The 17,032-nt window shown below is 31.9% G+C and overlaps 1 protein-coding gene and 1 long non-coding RNA gene across 4 annotated transcripts in view; both read right to left on the minus strand.

The window, feature by feature from the left end:
• The window catches only part of LOC111709223 (uncharacterized), a 31,564-nt gene that overhangs the window by 11,939 nt on the left and 2,593 nt on the right, over positions 1 to 17,032 (minus strand). Inside the window, exons 3-10 of one of the 3 annotated variants that reach the window (XM_023482840.1) lie at positions 16,054 to 16,119; positions 6,048 to 6,095; positions 5,644 to 5,714; positions 5,050 to 5,092; positions 4,230 to 4,292; positions 3,468 to 3,541; positions 2,676 to 2,748; positions 2,128 to 2,232 (exon numbers count right to left, since the gene is read on the minus strand). In XM_023482840.1, coding sequence (XP_023338608.1) covers positions 2,128 to 2,232; positions 2,676 to 2,748; positions 3,468 to 3,541; positions 4,230 to 4,292; positions 5,050 to 5,092; positions 5,644 to 5,714; positions 6,048 to 6,095; positions 16,054 to 16,119 — 543 coding nt within the window. Of the gene's footprint in view, positions 1 to 2,127; positions 2,233 to 2,675; positions 2,749 to 3,467; positions 3,542 to 4,229; positions 4,293 to 5,049; positions 5,093 to 5,643; positions 5,715 to 6,047; positions 6,096 to 6,650; positions 7,711 to 16,053; positions 16,120 to 17,032 lie in introns of those variants that run through there. The other 2 variants (XM_023482842.1, XM_023482841.1) reach the window with 2 other exon arrangements.
• On the minus strand, positions 10,269 to 14,165 carry LOC111709224 (uncharacterized). Its single transcript, XR_002766814.1, has 2 exons — positions 14,054 to 14,165; positions 10,269 to 10,334 (listed from the first exon to the last, which is right to left on the minus strand). It is a non-coding gene; the product is annotated as an uncharacterized LOC111709224 (long non-coding RNA).

A 17,032-nucleotide genomic window follows, 5' to 3' on the forward strand; every position in this document is an offset into this window, starting at 1 on the left:
TGCACATATGCTCTACCCGGATAGGCTAAGCAGGCCAAAAGTGTCCTGGCACGCCATGGAAGGTTTTTTGACTGCCATCTAATGGTCACATGTTGCTCTTGTAATAAATAATGACCTGATACAACCCCTCAACCCTTTGTCTGACTCTTAAGTTATTAGAGAGCCTAGAATTAAGGATTAACACACGCCAGGATCTTACCAGGATAGATGTTTGAGCCTTTGCTTCGTTGGTTCCATTTAAGGCCTGGGGATGTGTTCTTTTTTGACAGCTCTCCGGATACTTTAATATGCCTACTTGAGTACCAAGCCTCCTTCCCCATCAATATCCCAGAGGATGGCTTTTCAGTTTCATCAGCATCCCCAAGGGACCTTTGTCAATTAGTTTCTGGCACTGAAGGGAATTGTAACAGCCCCAGCTAGTCCAACTACAGATTAAGGTTGACAAGATGAAACTCTAGCTTTTTGTGATGGTTCATGTAATAGGAACATTCGAGATATAGGGCAGTTAGTACTTCTAAGACGTATAGAAGCTCCATCTTCTCCCAGTGGGGACATTTAAGATATAGAGCAGTCAGAATAACAGTACAGACCTATGACTCCAGGTGAAGAAGAGATCATGAGGATCTACGAGGACAGGATCTATTGTCTTCTGGACATGATTGAGGAACCAGTAGGTCTACATTTAGAAGGATAAAGTATCAGAGATGGAAGAAGCTGCTCTCTGCAAGCAGCTCCCAATCACCCTGTTGTGGAAGCTTACTTGGATTTAGAGTTGGAAAACTACTCCAGTTCCTACCCAGGACCCAGAGTTCCCTTTAACTCCAGGAGCAGCTATGATCTTAACAAAAGCAATCAATGTATCACCTGGTGATATGGAAGCTTATGTTGACCAACTACAGTACCTTGTGGAAAGACTGCTTCCCTGGTTGAAAGATGATATTTCCTCTTCTGGATCTTCAAACCATAGGACTCCTAGTCCAGATATAGCACAAGAGGATATATTGGAGTTTGAGTTTGAGCCCCTGAACCAGAGCAACTGGATGAAGCTGAGGCAGCTACTCAGATAAGCCCTGACTGGGAGCATCCACATGAAATATTTAAGTTATTGAGTCCCTGAATGACATTAAAGTGGTCATAATGTTGTCATACAAATTATCTATCTATCAGATAAGAATGTTTTGTGAGACATAGAGCGACTAAACTATCGTTCTTCAAAGTACGGGAACAAGACAACCACTGTGTAGACAAGATAAGGCCTCAGAAAAACAGCATACTGCAACTGTTATCCTATTGGCTAGGGGGTTGGTTTTGATCAGTCATGCATGTTATTCTTTATTTAATGTTTTGAAATATCTTTTACAGGGATAGATTTTGGTCATCAAAGTGGCTCACTTAAATTAACCCTATCCCCGCTGGGGTACTTGAAAACCAGGATACGCTGGCCGGGGGGGGTCAATTTGACCAACCCCTCTAAATCCCATGTTTTATGTCCAAATATGACAAATGATACATCATTAGAAAGCTCTTGTGCTCTACTTTTAGAATCTGCAAAAAAAATTGCAAATTTGCGAAAATTGAATTTTTTATCGCAAAATCCAGTTTTATAGTAAAAATGTTTGCAAAAAAAAAATTGTCCAAAAAATGACAAATTATACATTTTTGAAAAGCCCTTGACCATGCCATTTCAAATATGCAAAAATTTTTGCAAAATTTTAAATAACCTGATTTTTAATCAAGAAAAACTAAAAATGTGCAAATTTCCTTTGACAGGTTGTTTGCAAAAAATGTGCAATTTTTTTTTCGCAAAACTTGTGCAATCCGTTTCCTTATGTCATAGGCTTTCCAAAAAGCTAAATTTTATCAAAATCTGACAAGTGAAAGTGGGTCAAAACAAAGATTTAGTTTGCTACAGGCAAAAGCAGTCATTCAGGCAGTGTGCCTGAGGACTCAGGCAGTTAGTATTAAAGCCCGGTTTTAGGCCTAAAGGGAGGGCTTTGGGTATGTAAGAAAAGTCAGAAAATTTCAACAGCCTCAGACCAATACTTTTTGAGTTATGTAAAAAAAACTACAGGGGGGGGTCAAATTGACCCCCCCCCCAGCGGGAATAGGGTTAATCTAGTAACTTACAGTGCACAGGGTGTGGGAATCACAGTACTCCTGGCAAACAGTGGCTGATGCTGTACCACGTCTTTCTTGCAGACTATTCCCACCGCCCAAATCAGCAGATAAAATCTGTTTTCAATATTTTATTATAATTATCTGATGTATTAAAATTAAATTCCAACTAGGACTGGGCAAGGTTCTGAAACAACAATTTTTAAAAATTAACTGAAGATTTCATTAGTAAACGGCAAAACCGTTAATTTTAAAAACATTTTTGAAAAATATCTGTTTTTGACGTTTTCAATGTCTTCTTCTAACTTTCCTGCTACTTATTAAAAAGAAATATTTGCAGTTAACGATTATTAAAATTAAGATCAAATTTATAGGAAAAAGGGATCATATAGCTAAGAATGAATGGTTACCTAAAAAGTTGGTAACAATTAACAAAAGGCTTGAAAAATTCTGAATGTTCCCAACAAAAGCTCCTTCTCGCATTCACAGTAGTTTTTTCAGACTTATGTTTATCAACAGATGTAAATTTATGAAAATATAAAAATCTTAATAATAATTTCCTGTAGAGCTGTTAGATCATTATAAGCTTGGTTTCTAGAACACTTAAATCCAGGACAAACCAACTCTGATCCCCTGAACAGTTATCACTCAATTAACATAATTCTCACTGCTAACCCATAACATAAATTATTATATACTCTTTTATAATTCTTCTTTCAGAGAGTGTTTGAGAAAAAAAGAGGGCAAGCTATAGGCTTATGTCAAAAAATATTAAATGATGATTGCTACTAATCTTTTGCATCTATAAGGAGGAAATTGTTGAAAACAACTGATACCAAAGAACGTAGTGTCAATAAAAATTTATAAAGTTTCAATATTCGACATGGACCGAAAAATATATTAGTTTAATTCCAAACAAATCATTCAGATATTACGACCTATAGTCATTGATTTTTTTGTATATAGTTTATATTTCATAATATTTTTTATTTTTTATGATCCAAGAGTTACTTTTGAAAACATTCAATCCTATATCTAGGATTTTTGATGATGAAGAAGACATTTTTTATTTACATCTTTTGGTATCAGAATTGTGAATTTTCAATGTATACAACAAAATGTTCATATTTTGATTGCTCAAATTTTTTTTGCAGATTGGAAGAATTCCAATCAATAACAAAGTTACAGCAATTAAGACATTGACAAGATTAAAAGGACACCCTTTACACACCCTTTACACAGTATATGTAAGGTAAAACGAGACATAACAGCAAGTTAAATAATTGTGAAAATTCAGTATGGGGTATCCTGTTTTGGACAATAGGATTAATATAATGAGACTGAAGACTAACAAGCATGTTGTTGAAGCTGGAGTTAGATATCCACATGACCCAGAGGTAATGTTTGCAGGATTTGCCAAATTCCTCTAAAATAAGAATTTTCAAATCAAAACTTATAATTCTTGTTTTCATTTTTAAACAATTTAATATTCAACCATGGATATATATAGATATAGGGTGAGTGCCCATGGCTTTAGTCAAATAAAAATAAGATATGATTTTAAAAAAATAAAAATAAAAATTGGCCAAATTGTAAGTGGAAATTTGCAGTAAATGTTATCAAATTAGTATATTGGAACTGCTCTATGCCTTCAAAAATGCATATAATTGACTTACATTTTTTATATCTTATCTAATTTATGTCGAATTTTTATGAAATTATTTAAAAAAATCATAATAAACATTTTCCAAAATTTTTTCCACAAATTTTATTTTTTCCAAAAAATTGATTTCAATCACTTATTATTTCACAACCAATTATTATCATTAATATTGGATTAATTTGTAATCCAATATTAGCCTGTAAAACTAAACCAAAAGTTGTACGGAAAATAGAAATATTTAGTTTGTAAAAATTATTATTATTGAAACTGAATCACCTATTGCTGTTACAAATCCTGAATCACCGATTCATTACCTAAATCTTTAAAAATTTTTCATTTTGAATTGAATCAGAATTTGAACCGGGGGTAGGTAGCTCAACAACTTTTAACAACTCATTAAATTTAGTCTAGATCAAAGAAATTTTGTTCATTTGAAATAAAACAAAATTACCTCGCAGCATTTAAGACCACCAGCAAATGGGAAAGGATGAGTGTCAGGGCAGATGTTAGTCAACTGAAAATGTATTTTAATCATTTATTAATGAAGTTTTAAACTTTAACATTTTAATTTAAAAAAATTTTGAGTTATGGAGTTTGATTTAAAAACACACTTTTAATGCTGGGAAAAAAGGTTGTTTTTAAACCAATAATTTGTTATGTTTTATAAAAACTTTTTATACAATTTTTTACTTTAAATTTTTATTTTTATTTTTTATTTTTTTGAAATGTTTACCAGATAACCATGAAGGTCAATTTTAACAATTCATTCAAAATAGACTAGATATTGTAACTGGAAGCAAAACATTATTTAAACAAGACATCATCTCATTGGAGCAACAAAAAAAACTAGGGTTTTCTGACAATCTGTAAGCAAATAATTAATTCACAAAGGCATGGATGTCAATAGATTCTGTTTTAAGCACTGAACAAAAATATTTTGAATTTTTAATATGGAACCAAATAATATACTTCACTCAAAATTTAACATGAAATCAAAACTAAGAGAAGCTACAGTGTCGCAAAGTTTCATCAGTAATATATCAATTTTATCTTCTTATTCTTTCTCATTTGCAGAGTAAATTAAATAACGTTGAAATCATAAAACATAATAGTAATGTTATTTTTTAATAGAAAATTTGTCAAAAAATTCTTGTATTTTAATTCAAATCCAACAATTTTGAAAGTTTATAGAAAATAATAAGAAAGGAGAGTATTAAGTAATACCCTTTATGATACCCATATTTGTTTCCTCTGTATAAAAATATATTTACCGCTATTTTAATATCCTCCTCTTTGCTTGCTGTGTAGAAGAACCTTGAATTATATTCATTTCTGATCAAAATCTTATTAATTTCAAATATTTACATTTGACCAAAAACATTCTTATTGTTATTTTACTACCATACCAGCATTCATTAAACTGTTTATGTGCCCCAATAAACATGAGAATATAGTGAAGACTTGTATATCGTCTTTATTTCATTAACACAATTCTTGAAATATGATAGTTTAATAATAAAAACTGCCAATCTTAGGAGTTTTTAAACCTTCAAAATTTACAGGGATATTAAACTAAACAATATGAGTCCAATTTTTCATCCGATTCAATATACATCTTTTAAAATTTCAAATTACTGACATCTCCCGTAACTAAAGCATGACAGGGCAATTTGCCATTTTTGAACTGAACCAAATAAAGCTCAACACTTTATAATTCAGGGATTTTTGTACAAACTTAACTTCAAAGAATTTGTTTTATCTTGTAAAATGTTTTTGTTTTCCCTCTTTTAATATATTAATATTTTAACTACAATCAATTAAGAATAAAATGTTGGATTGAATCACAAAGAATATTGTTAGCTTACATTCCATCAGTGTTAAGTCGTATATCCTTATATCCATTTGATAATTCATCAGGACACAGTTCACACTTCTCCTTTAAACCATTTACAATTAATTTTTATACATTTTTAGTATTTCAAATCCTTATATATTTGGATATGTTCTAATTTTGTAGACCTTAGATATATCAAAATATGAATTCTTTGTAATAAAATAACTTAATTTTGAAATATTGAAGGTTGTAGAGATGCAAGGATGATGACCCAATTCCTAACTAAAAATCAAAATTTTACAATGTCCCAAACTCCCCCACACCACTGACATACCCTTTCCCCTCCTCTTCATATCCCCCTTTCTCACATCCCTCTGCTCTAATTTTTCCCATCCCAATCTCTTTCCTACCCCTTTGGTTAAAACATATATTTACATTTCCATGATTGAAGGCTTTACAGAATGAGTCCATGGTGCACAGCATCTAAATTTGAACGAATTAAATAATTTTATTATTTTCTTAACATCAGGTTTAGTACCCACTAACCTAGTACTCACAACCTTTTGCTCTGGTCTCTGTGTTATTTATGATAAAATTAATTGTTTATTACTTAAATCTATTGATTGGGTGTCTGCTTATTTGTTTGTATCCAATAAACGACAACTGATCAGGTCAATATTTTGAGTGGGACTTCACATGACCCCAGGGAAGGTTTATGGATGCTCAAAGCTGCAAAAAAAAGTATTTGAAAGTTTTTGATTTTTGTAAAATTTCAGAATTATTTAAAAATCTGTAAACTTTTTTTAGTTTTAGACTGTACAAAGCATCAACGTATTCCATTTAGACCTTTTAAACTAAGCTAAGAACATCCTGTGTTCCTTCCAAGTTCCTCAGTCAAAGTTTGAGACAAATCAGTTAAGAGATTCCTGAGTTCTGATCGAACATACAAATAAACAAACAGAGATTACTTTATATATATAGAAGATGCAAACCAGGAAAAATAGATATGATTGGTAATACTTGAAAAAGATTAACTACCTATTATTTTACTTTTTATCCAGACAAGTTACATTCCTACAGCCTAAGAGGGCAGAACTCTGCTCAGAAAGCTCTCTGCACTATTTGCAGTGGACTTTGAAAAAGGTGTCTACACATAGGAGGGAGGGAAGACCAAGCAGCCCTGAACCCCTTGCTCAATAACCTAGCTTCTTCCCTAACTCACAGCTGGGGTACTAAGTCAAGAAATAGTAATAACAGAGAGCTAATATGTCTAAAACTAATCTGGTTTAATACCCACTGCACTGAGCAATCGGAGCCTGCGCTATTATATATCATAAAAAAATGGTGAAGTTTTTGTATATTTTATTGATCAAAATTAATAACTCATTTTTAATTTGACTAGTGAGAATGGGGATCAGGATTGATCTTAGAAGGATCTGGACTGGGCAGAGTTGGAGCCTATAAATGTTAAAGAAAGTCCTGACTGGACGTTGCACTGATGGAGTTCTAGGAGGTCCAGACTGAAAGTTGCTCTGATAAAGTTCTAGGAGGTTCGGACTGGATGTTGCTCTGACAAAGTTCTAGGAGGTCCAGACTGGACGTTGCTCTGATGGAGTTCTAGGAGGTCCAGACTGAATGTTGCTCTGACAAAGTTCTAGGATGTTCGGACTGGATATTGCTCTGACAAAGTTCTAGGAGGTCTAGACTGGATGTTGCTCTGACAAAGTTCTAGGAGGTCCAGACTGGACGTTGCTCTGATGGAGTTCTAGGAGGTCCAGACTGGACATTGCTCTGATGGAGTTCTAGAAGGTCCAGACTGGACGTTGCTCTGACAAAGTTCTAGGAGGTCCAGACTAGATGATGCTCTGATGGAGTTCTAGGAGGTCCAGACTGAATGTTGCTCTGACAAAGTTCTAGGATGTTCGGACTGGATGTTGCTCTGACAAAGTTTTAGGAGGTCCAGACTGGATGTTGCTCTGACAAAGTTCTAGGAGGTCCAGACTGGACGTTGCTCTGATGGAGTTCTAGAAGGTCCAGACTGGATGTTGCTCTGACGAAGTTCTAGGAGGTCCAGACTGGATGATGCTCTGACAAAGTTCTAGGAGGTCCAGACTGAATGTTGCTCTGATGGAGTTCTAGAAGGTCCAGACTGGACGTTGCTCTGACGAAGTTCTAGGAGGTCCAGACTGGATGATGCTCTGACAAAGTTCTAGGAGGTCCAGACTGGACGTTGCTCTGATGGAGTTCTAGAAGGTCCAGACTGAACATTGCTCTGACAAAGTTCTAGGAGGTCTGGACTGAAAAATGGTGGAGCTCGGAAAGATCTGGAGATGGTTGACGAATCCAAGTTATCAGCGAGAATAGATCTGTAATCCAGTTCCTTATCAATATGGCCTGGGCAGTTTGGATTTAATAAAGATAAAAAGTTATTTTATTATTAAATGAATTATTCGACTTGGAGATCCTAAGTCCCAGCAATTCTGATGGTCTGGATTGATCTGAAGATACGTCTTGATCTCTAGAGAGTGTTCTTAGAACTAACTGGAAAATTGGTTGTTTTATAGTTTCTAAACCATGCCTGCCCTGTAACCTGGATTCATAGCCGTTTGGTGGTTTAAGGGTGTTTACTAAAGCTTTTAGGGTTAAAGTTCATTTTTATACAAAAGGTTATTTTTGCAACATAATAACTGTTAATATACATTTTAGGTTTATAAAGTTTGCACCGTTACGTTTCTTAAGGGTGTTTATAAAGTTTGAAAAAGTCCTGATAGGCAGTGAGGGTTTATAGTTTCAAAGCAAAATGTTCTTGACGAGGGGTTAGAACATGGTTCAATGAATGTTAGAAGTGAAACATTCAGATAGATACATGATTTCTCTCTTGAACTCTCAGAAAGTATATCCAAGTGTAAAGATAATGTTAAACTCCTTGACAATATATATAAAAACATAATTCTAAAACAGATTCTATAAATATTAACTTTTAAATATATTAGACCAAAACTGCTAGTTTTATACTGTACCTTTTACATATATTGCAAAGATGAGCGTTTATAAATTAAAACTTCAATTTATTTTCATTTTATTTATTGATTTACTTCCCAAAGTTGTTCTTTTTCTAATTTCCTTTTTACTACTCATAGACTCTGTGTAAAAGTAAACTTACTTACTTATCCAAATGTGTATTTTACTAACTTTAGTCACAGAGTAAAGAATAATACAAAATACATCGTTTATATAGCAAACTAGATTCAGGAACGCCTTTTTTGTGCAGATGCAGCATGTGTCTATATTGCCTGAAAAGGTTAAAAAGACCTTTATGTAAAAAGGCCAAAGCTGAAAGTTTCATAAAGGTTACTGCGTTAAGAAACAAGGAAGTAAATTCAAAGCTAAGCAACAAGGAAGATATTTCTGATTATTTCTAGTTATTTGTTGTACATTTAAACAAGCCCTATCTGGAAGGGCACTAATTCACAGTTGACAAAAAGGGACATCTTCGCATTCTGCATGCAACAGTGCACACTAAATGTAATACTACCTTTAAAGGAATTTTGCTAGTCTGAGAAACAGTATAACATGTGGTCAAATGAAGTTTTATTTAGAAAAATATACGCCCCTCCTACAAACCCTTATCCTCATCTCTACTCTCCTTTACCTACCATCTAACCTTCTCACAAACAGTGAAATGAGATACAAATGAAATGATACATTTTTCTGTTGGATCCTACAACAAAATTTCCTCTGAGTGGGTCATTTGATGTATGAACCAAGTTCAATAATACGTAGATGAAGCAGGAACCGAGTTTAAACCAGGAAGATTATCTGAATTGTACTTAAAGAAGGAGTTGGAGAATATACCATCTAGCGGGGTTCACAAACACTTTATATTTGGCAATGTTTATTATCAATTGGAATAAAATATACATTATTAATAGTATCATTATAGAATAGTTTAAACCTTCCAAATTCTGTTTCAAAATGCTGAACAATTACCTTAAAACACTACCTTAATAATGCCATTTCAACATAGTTTTTTTACATACAAAAAAAATCAGCACCCTGTATATTCTTTTCTTATTCTTTATTTGTGACTTAAATATGTTAGTTTACACTTCCCTCTCCCCAAACCCCCTTTCCTCGCACCTCCTCCCCCCTCCTGTCATGTCCTTGCTCCCTGTATCCCACACCCGCCTCCTTTCTTACTCAGGTTTGGTTGGAATAGAAGGGGGGGGGAAGGGGTAACATAGATTTTTGACTTCCCAAGGTCAATAGAGGATGATGAAGATAGTTTAAAAGATAGCAAATGTAGATATTATGAAACTTTAGAATTTTCAAACGTTTTTAAAGAAAATTATGATTTTGCAGCTATTTCATTGAACATACGAAGTTTACCAGGAAAATGGAACAATTTTTCGGACTTTTTACTAGATCTTAATCAAGGTGAATTTAAGTTTGATATAATCTGTATGCAAGAAGTTTGGACAATACCTAAATATTTCAAAACGAATATCCCTGGATATAAGCCTGTAGTACACAAACTGCGCAATCAAATGGATAATTTGTGTTCAACTGTAGGGGGAGGGGTAGCATGTTGGGTAAAAAATGAACATGATTTTGAGGTCCTAGAAAATATATCTGTCTTTGAGGAAAGAGATTTTGAATCTATCTTTTTAAAAGTCAAAGTTTCTTCAAAGAAATTTAGAATTATTGGTAATGTATATAGACCTCACTAGTCACATATAGGGTCTTTAGGGTTTTTGGAGTTGATCTAAAAAAGCAAGTATACAGTGTTGTTCTATGATGGTATAGTAACAGATTCACAGATGTAGAGCCCCTTATGCAATTGCCATTTGAAATAGTAATAAAAAAGTTTGTAAATTTCCAGAAAAAGAAAGAAATGTGAGTAGAAAATCTGCCAAATTAGAGACATAAATCTGCTAAATTAACATTTTTTGTACAGTTCTCTGATAACAAAATACATTCAATCATAATAATATTTAAAGTTAAACAGTATTACCATGCCTAAAAATCATATTGATTGTCGAAATGTAGTTTGTGTGACATGTGGAGTTAAAAGTTTAAAATGTATCAGCCTGGTAAGTTGTGAAGAAGGGGAGATATTGCAAGACTTTATAAAAATCTTCATTAACCCAGATTTCAACTCAAATATTTTCTCCAACCCTGTCTGAATCTGCATATCCTGTAAATGTAAGTATTTTTTGATAAAAAAGATATTTATGTTGTGAATGTTTTTATGTTACATACTGTAATGTTTGTCAGATAAATGATATTTTCCATTTGCTTTTTTAATCAAATAATATGGTTCAGATAAAAACTTCAGTGCATCTTTAAGTAAAGTTGTAAATACTTTAAAGAATTAAATGTAAAATGTTTTAAATTAAAATAAGAGATTGCGTATATAAACACAAAAATTGAAACAACTTAAGTTATTTATTGTATCAAATTGTAAAATACACAGGTCGGTTAAATGATCTACGCCGAGGTGAGAATGTATCTGTAAATGTGCTTATGAAGTGGATTTTGAATACTGAAAGGCTGAAATTATTACCGAGATTTAAAGGTATTGTTTTCATTTTTTGCTTATACCTAATTTTCTTTTCATTACAAAAATAATTAGTATATATATTTATGAAAGATCTTGATTACTTGTCACAAACTCTATTCATCTAAGCATTTTATCTTTGCAACCTAATTAGTTACAATTAAGATACTTCAAAATTTGAATATTTAATCTAGCAGAATTCATAGTTTTATATGTCAGGTTTCAAAGATATATGGATTAGAAAATTAAAGATTTAGCTAAGAAATAACTTGTATCAGATTTACAACTAATGACTGAAAGTTATGGGGCAGGGGGGGGGGTGTTGAAGAGTCCCCTTCTGTTTTAACTGTAACATTTTAGCTGAACAAGTTGTAGCAAAAGCTTTGAAGGTTTAGAAACCCTTTTTCTTCCTTTACACATTATATAAATTCATAGTTCTAATCAAACAGATTTTCATGGTAATTGCAAAACTATCAGTAGGAGGTTTGCGAGCAGAAAAATTCTAAGCAAATCTTACTGACCACTCAAGGAACTCCCATGCCAGTCAGTATTGGCCAAGCACCGCATAAAACAATATCATCTGAAACTCTTTTTGATCTGAAGAGGAAGCATGATTTTGGAGATTCTATTATAGACTCAGTTGCTGCTGCCTGTAGGAAAGACCTTGGTCGGAAAGGTGTTGAGGCAAATTCCAGCTTAAAGATTAAAGAGAAATCTCATGTATTAGATGAATTCTACACTGTGGAACAAGTTGAGTTTGAAGAAAAAACCAAGGTGGCGAACAAATATGTTTCCAGAACAATTTCTAAAGATCTTGTCTATACTAACAACCTCTCTGGACTCCTTTACCACATCTGTGATCAGCTGGAATTAAACCCATATGAAGTTATTGTCAGTGTTGGAATTGATGGCAGAGGATGCTCTCTGAAGTTAATCATGAATATTTTTAATCCGAACTTAGAGAACACCTCTATCTCTAAAGACACTGGAGTCAATAAGGTCATATACATAGCAGCAGTCAAAGACATCCCAGAAACTCATGGAAACTTGGAGACAATATTCCAGAAAACAGGTCTCAATGAGCTCAAGTATTATGTAGCAGCAGATATGAAACTCTTGAATATTTTGCTTGGCCTAAGTGCACATGGTGGAAAATTCAGCTGTCTTTACTGTTCTGGGACCATAGGTGATTATATTGATGTTTAGATTTGCTATGATTGGGATATCTTAATTTTTACTTGAAATATAAAGGAGTTGAGCCATTGTCACAAACTATGATTTTCTAATATCTATATCTTTGCAACCCAATGGTGTAGACCTTAAATATTTCAAACTATGAATTCTGTTAGATGAAGATAAGATAAGATAAGATAACGTTTATTGCTAAAATAAATGTATCTGTATACAGATAGAGTTTACAATCACAAAATTGATGATTATATTAACAGTACAAGTATAAAGTACCCCGTTCCCGTCTGCGCGCAAGTTTTCATTTTTCGTGCCGCGTTCAATTCATCTTTTTACACAGGCAATACAAAATCTTTAATGCGATAAAATAGTCTTATTTTAGAAATAGAAAGTTAGAAAACAAAAAAAATACAAAATAATGACATTTACAATCAACGAACACATAATGACATTAAAATATGATAAATTTAAATTTTATTGGGCTGCTGTTACTGAAAAAAACATCAATTAGTGTCTATAGAGAGGGACCGTCCCTTTGCGCTCAAATTCTGAACGAAAAATCGTCTTTTTCTCCGGCCACAGATGTCTTTGAAAAGTAAGACTATTACCAATGAATAGCGCTTAGGCTGTTTAGTTTACCCTGAAATTACCCAAACAAGTGAACGGTCCCTTTAAGAGAATGCACTATTTCTAAATGATGTGGCACATCATCATTGAGATTCTTTTTTACATAATTAGGAAAACATGATTTTAGAAGAGGGGTGGGAAACAATTATGTTCAAGCTAATACATACGTCCTTGTGTTCATTTAATTCCCTTTCTTTGTGAATAACCATGTATATAAATGATCTTTATAGTAAACTAATTAAAAACTAAATCAGTTTTATAAATGAAACACAATTAAACCTATTATTTGATATGCAGTTTGTGTCTGAGCATGTTGAAAACCTTGGATTCAGTTTAGAGCTAAGTAAGAAGCAAACAAAAGGAGACTAAGCTCCTTTGATTTTTTACAATAGAACCATTTGTCAATATTGATCAATTTTTCACCAGAATTATCTTAATCCCTTTATTTTTGGAACCCACTGACGTAGTCCTTTGATATTTCAAACTAGATCAAATAGTCGTATGTCTGAAATATCAAAGGTTTTCACCAAGCTTAAGGTTGATAAGATATAGGGATGAGAAAATTTGAGTTTGTGGCAAAAATTCAGTTCCCTTAATTAATTTTAGAGAAAAATTTTATTTAGGATGGAAAGGACATGTGCTTATCTATCATGTGGAAGAGTTTTTGAAACGGACCGGGAAACCACTTGGAATTTATACAGAACAATGCAGTGAAGCAGTCCATGCCAACTTCAAAAAGACATATAAGAGATACGCTTGTAATGAGGCATTTGAAGGGCATGGAGAAAAGCTGTCTCAAGTTATTCGAGCATGCGCATTTAGAATTCATCTAGTTTGTAAAATTTGTAAACCCAACTTTGAATATTGAATATGTAAACCAAATAAGTAGGAAGGAAAATAAGGAAGAAAATATATACTTTAAAAAGTCTATTTATTTTTTAGGCTCTACATGAAATATTTCAAACTCATCGTGAATCTGTTACTATACCATCATAGAACAACACTGTATACTTGCTTTTATAGATCAACTCCAAAAACCCTAAAGACCCTATATTTGACTAGTGACCTCCAAACTCTGATATCATTAAGTTTACTGAAATTATGGAATCTATTCTAAAAAATATTTCATCCGACAAATCACTGAGTAAAGCTGAAGAAATTCAAATCATGGGTGACCTAAATATTAATCTGCTGAATCACACTTTTCACAATGCTACATCTAACTTTTTAAACACCCTGTTAACACATTCACTTCTTCCGCTAATTACACTCCCTACACGTATTACTCAAACATCTGCAACATTACTAGATCACATATTTAGTAATTCAGATCCTGAGTCAAAAGAATGTGGAATCATCTACTCAAGTTTATCTGACCATTTACCCGTTTTTTCATTGTCTAAATGTACACAGCATGAAGATAATATTGGTAGCAAACCAGTTCTAATTAGAAACACTTCAATCGAAAATAAAACCAAGTTTAAGGAAAAATTGTTACTCAATGACTGGACTCATGTTATGATAAATGAAGATCCTTCTACAGCCTTTTCTGAATTTTCTAACACTTTAAATAATATTTATGAAGAAAGCTTTCCATTTATCAAATATAAACCAAACAAAAATAAAAATTCTGTTAACCCTTGGTTTACGTCCGCCTTGCTAATGTCAAGAAAACAAAAAGAAAAATTATTTAAGAAAAAAATCCTGAATCCAACTACAAACAATATAGAAACTTTTAGAAAATACAATTCTGTTTATTGCACAACAATAAAAAAGGCCAAGACTAGTTATTTTTCTTCAAAATTTACAGAATACTCAAAAGACATCAAAAAGACCTGGTCTTTACTAAACTCTATTATATCTTCTAAGAAAAAAAGTCATTCAGTTCCTGAAATTTTCACTGATGATGAAAAAAGTTTTGTGGGATCTGCTGAAATAGCAGAGGGTTTTAATGACTTTTTTGTGAACGTTGGACCCAGATTGTCTAGTTATATTCCGGATTCTAATGTTAATTTTGAAAAAAGATGAACATTTGAAATTATTAACTATGCACCCTACCATTTTATTTTATAAAAATTATTGCAAAAATAAATTATAAAACACCTGTAAAAAAAACTTTATAAAAAATTTTAGGCAAATTGGTCAAAGGGTTTATAAATCATGATTGGACTTACAAACAGAGATTTCTACTTTAGAAATAGATGATATAGGATGGGATTAAATGAAGGGTATGTGGCGCCCCTGGATTCCTTGAATGCAGTACACAGCATATTCCATACTTCATATGTTATTGTTTAGATTATGATATACTGCATCTGGTATTTGATAAATATATATTTAGTCAGTTTATTTGGTCTTATTCATTTGGTCTTATTTATTTCGTCGCTACAGGTAAACATAAATGCTGTTCTAATTATTATTAAAGGATGTTTTACTTTTAGATATAATAATAATAATAATAATGATATTTATTGGTGAATATCAGTTAAATTTACAAAATTGTCATAAAATAAAAAAACATGTATATGTAAATGTACAATATTGTTACAAATAATATTTTCTTCTATTTAGAATAGCAAAAAGATATAGCTAGCATAGCTGTTTGAATCCAACACTATTAATTATGATTTTAAAAAATGCGACAATACTCAAATATAATGCAGTCAATTTAAAAAATTAAATACAGGAATGAAATTATGTTACATTAAAACTTTTTAAATTATGTATTATTCAAAAATATTTCAATCCTCGAAAATTTTGCAATAGTTTTTTAGCTGAAATTGAACCTTTTTGTGTCCTGACTTTCACATAAAAAAGACGAAAATTAGTGATGAATGTATGTTTCATTAAACATTTTTTTAATTATGAATTATTTAAAAATATTTCAATCCTTGATAATTTAGCAACATTTTTAGCTGAAATTAAACCTTTTCGTACGTGGGCCCAACTTTTCACATAAAAAAAGATGAAAATTAGTGATGAATGTATGTATTGACAATCCTTCACCCAAAAAATCTAGGGATGGGGGGATTGGGTGTAATTAAAATAACCTATTTAATTTGATACCTTGCATTCCATTAAACTGGTAGTTTGTTGAATACTTGTACATCCAACCCCTCGGGTTACTTTTTTCTAAATAAATATTTAGTAAAGGGATTTTAAACATGATTTCAAGTAAACCTCCATTGAAAAGTAATATGTATGAGTACAAATATATTTTGCCAGATAAAGTACAAATATATTTTGACAGATAAATTACAAATATATTTTGACAGATAAATTACAAATATGTTTTGCCAGATAAAGTACAAATATATTTTGCCAGATAAAGTACAAATATATTTTGACAGATAAAGTACAAATATATTTTTGTCTGGGAAACTGATTATGTATTAATTCTACCCCAAGTATAGCTTTATCTTTCCATATCACATAAAAATACAACATTTTGGTCTTAAGAGTGAAAAAATCCAGTTAAAATCCCAGGATTTACATCAAACCCTAAACCTGTGAAATATAATTTCAAGATAATCAAAAAAAATAACTATGATGAAGATGAAGATGATTATGATGATTATAATGAAGATGACGATGATGATGATGATAATGATGATAATGAATAATGATGAATATTGATGAATAATGATGAATAATGATAAATAATGATGAATAATGATAAATAATGATGAATAATGATGAATAATGATGAATAATGATAAACAATTATGAATAATGATGAATAATGGTGAATAGAGATAAAATATGATGAATAATAATAATGAACTATGATTATGTATTATGATAATGAATTATGATGATGAATAATAATGATGAATAAGATGATGAATAATGATGAAGATGAAGATGATTATGATGATTATGATGAAGATGACGATGATGATGATGATAATGATGATAATGAATAATGATGAATATTGATGAATAATGATGAATAATGATGAACAATGATGAATTATGATGAATAATGATAAAAAATGATGAATAATGATGAATAATGATGAATAATGATAAACAATTATGAATA

This window comes from Eurytemora carolleeae, unplaced genomic scaffold (genome assembly GCF_000591075.1).
Source record: "Eurytemora carolleeae unplaced genomic scaffold, Eaff_2.0 scaffold950, whole genome shotgun sequence".
NCBI lineage: Eukaryota > Metazoa > Arthropoda > Copepoda > Calanoida > Temoridae > Eurytemora > Eurytemora carolleeae.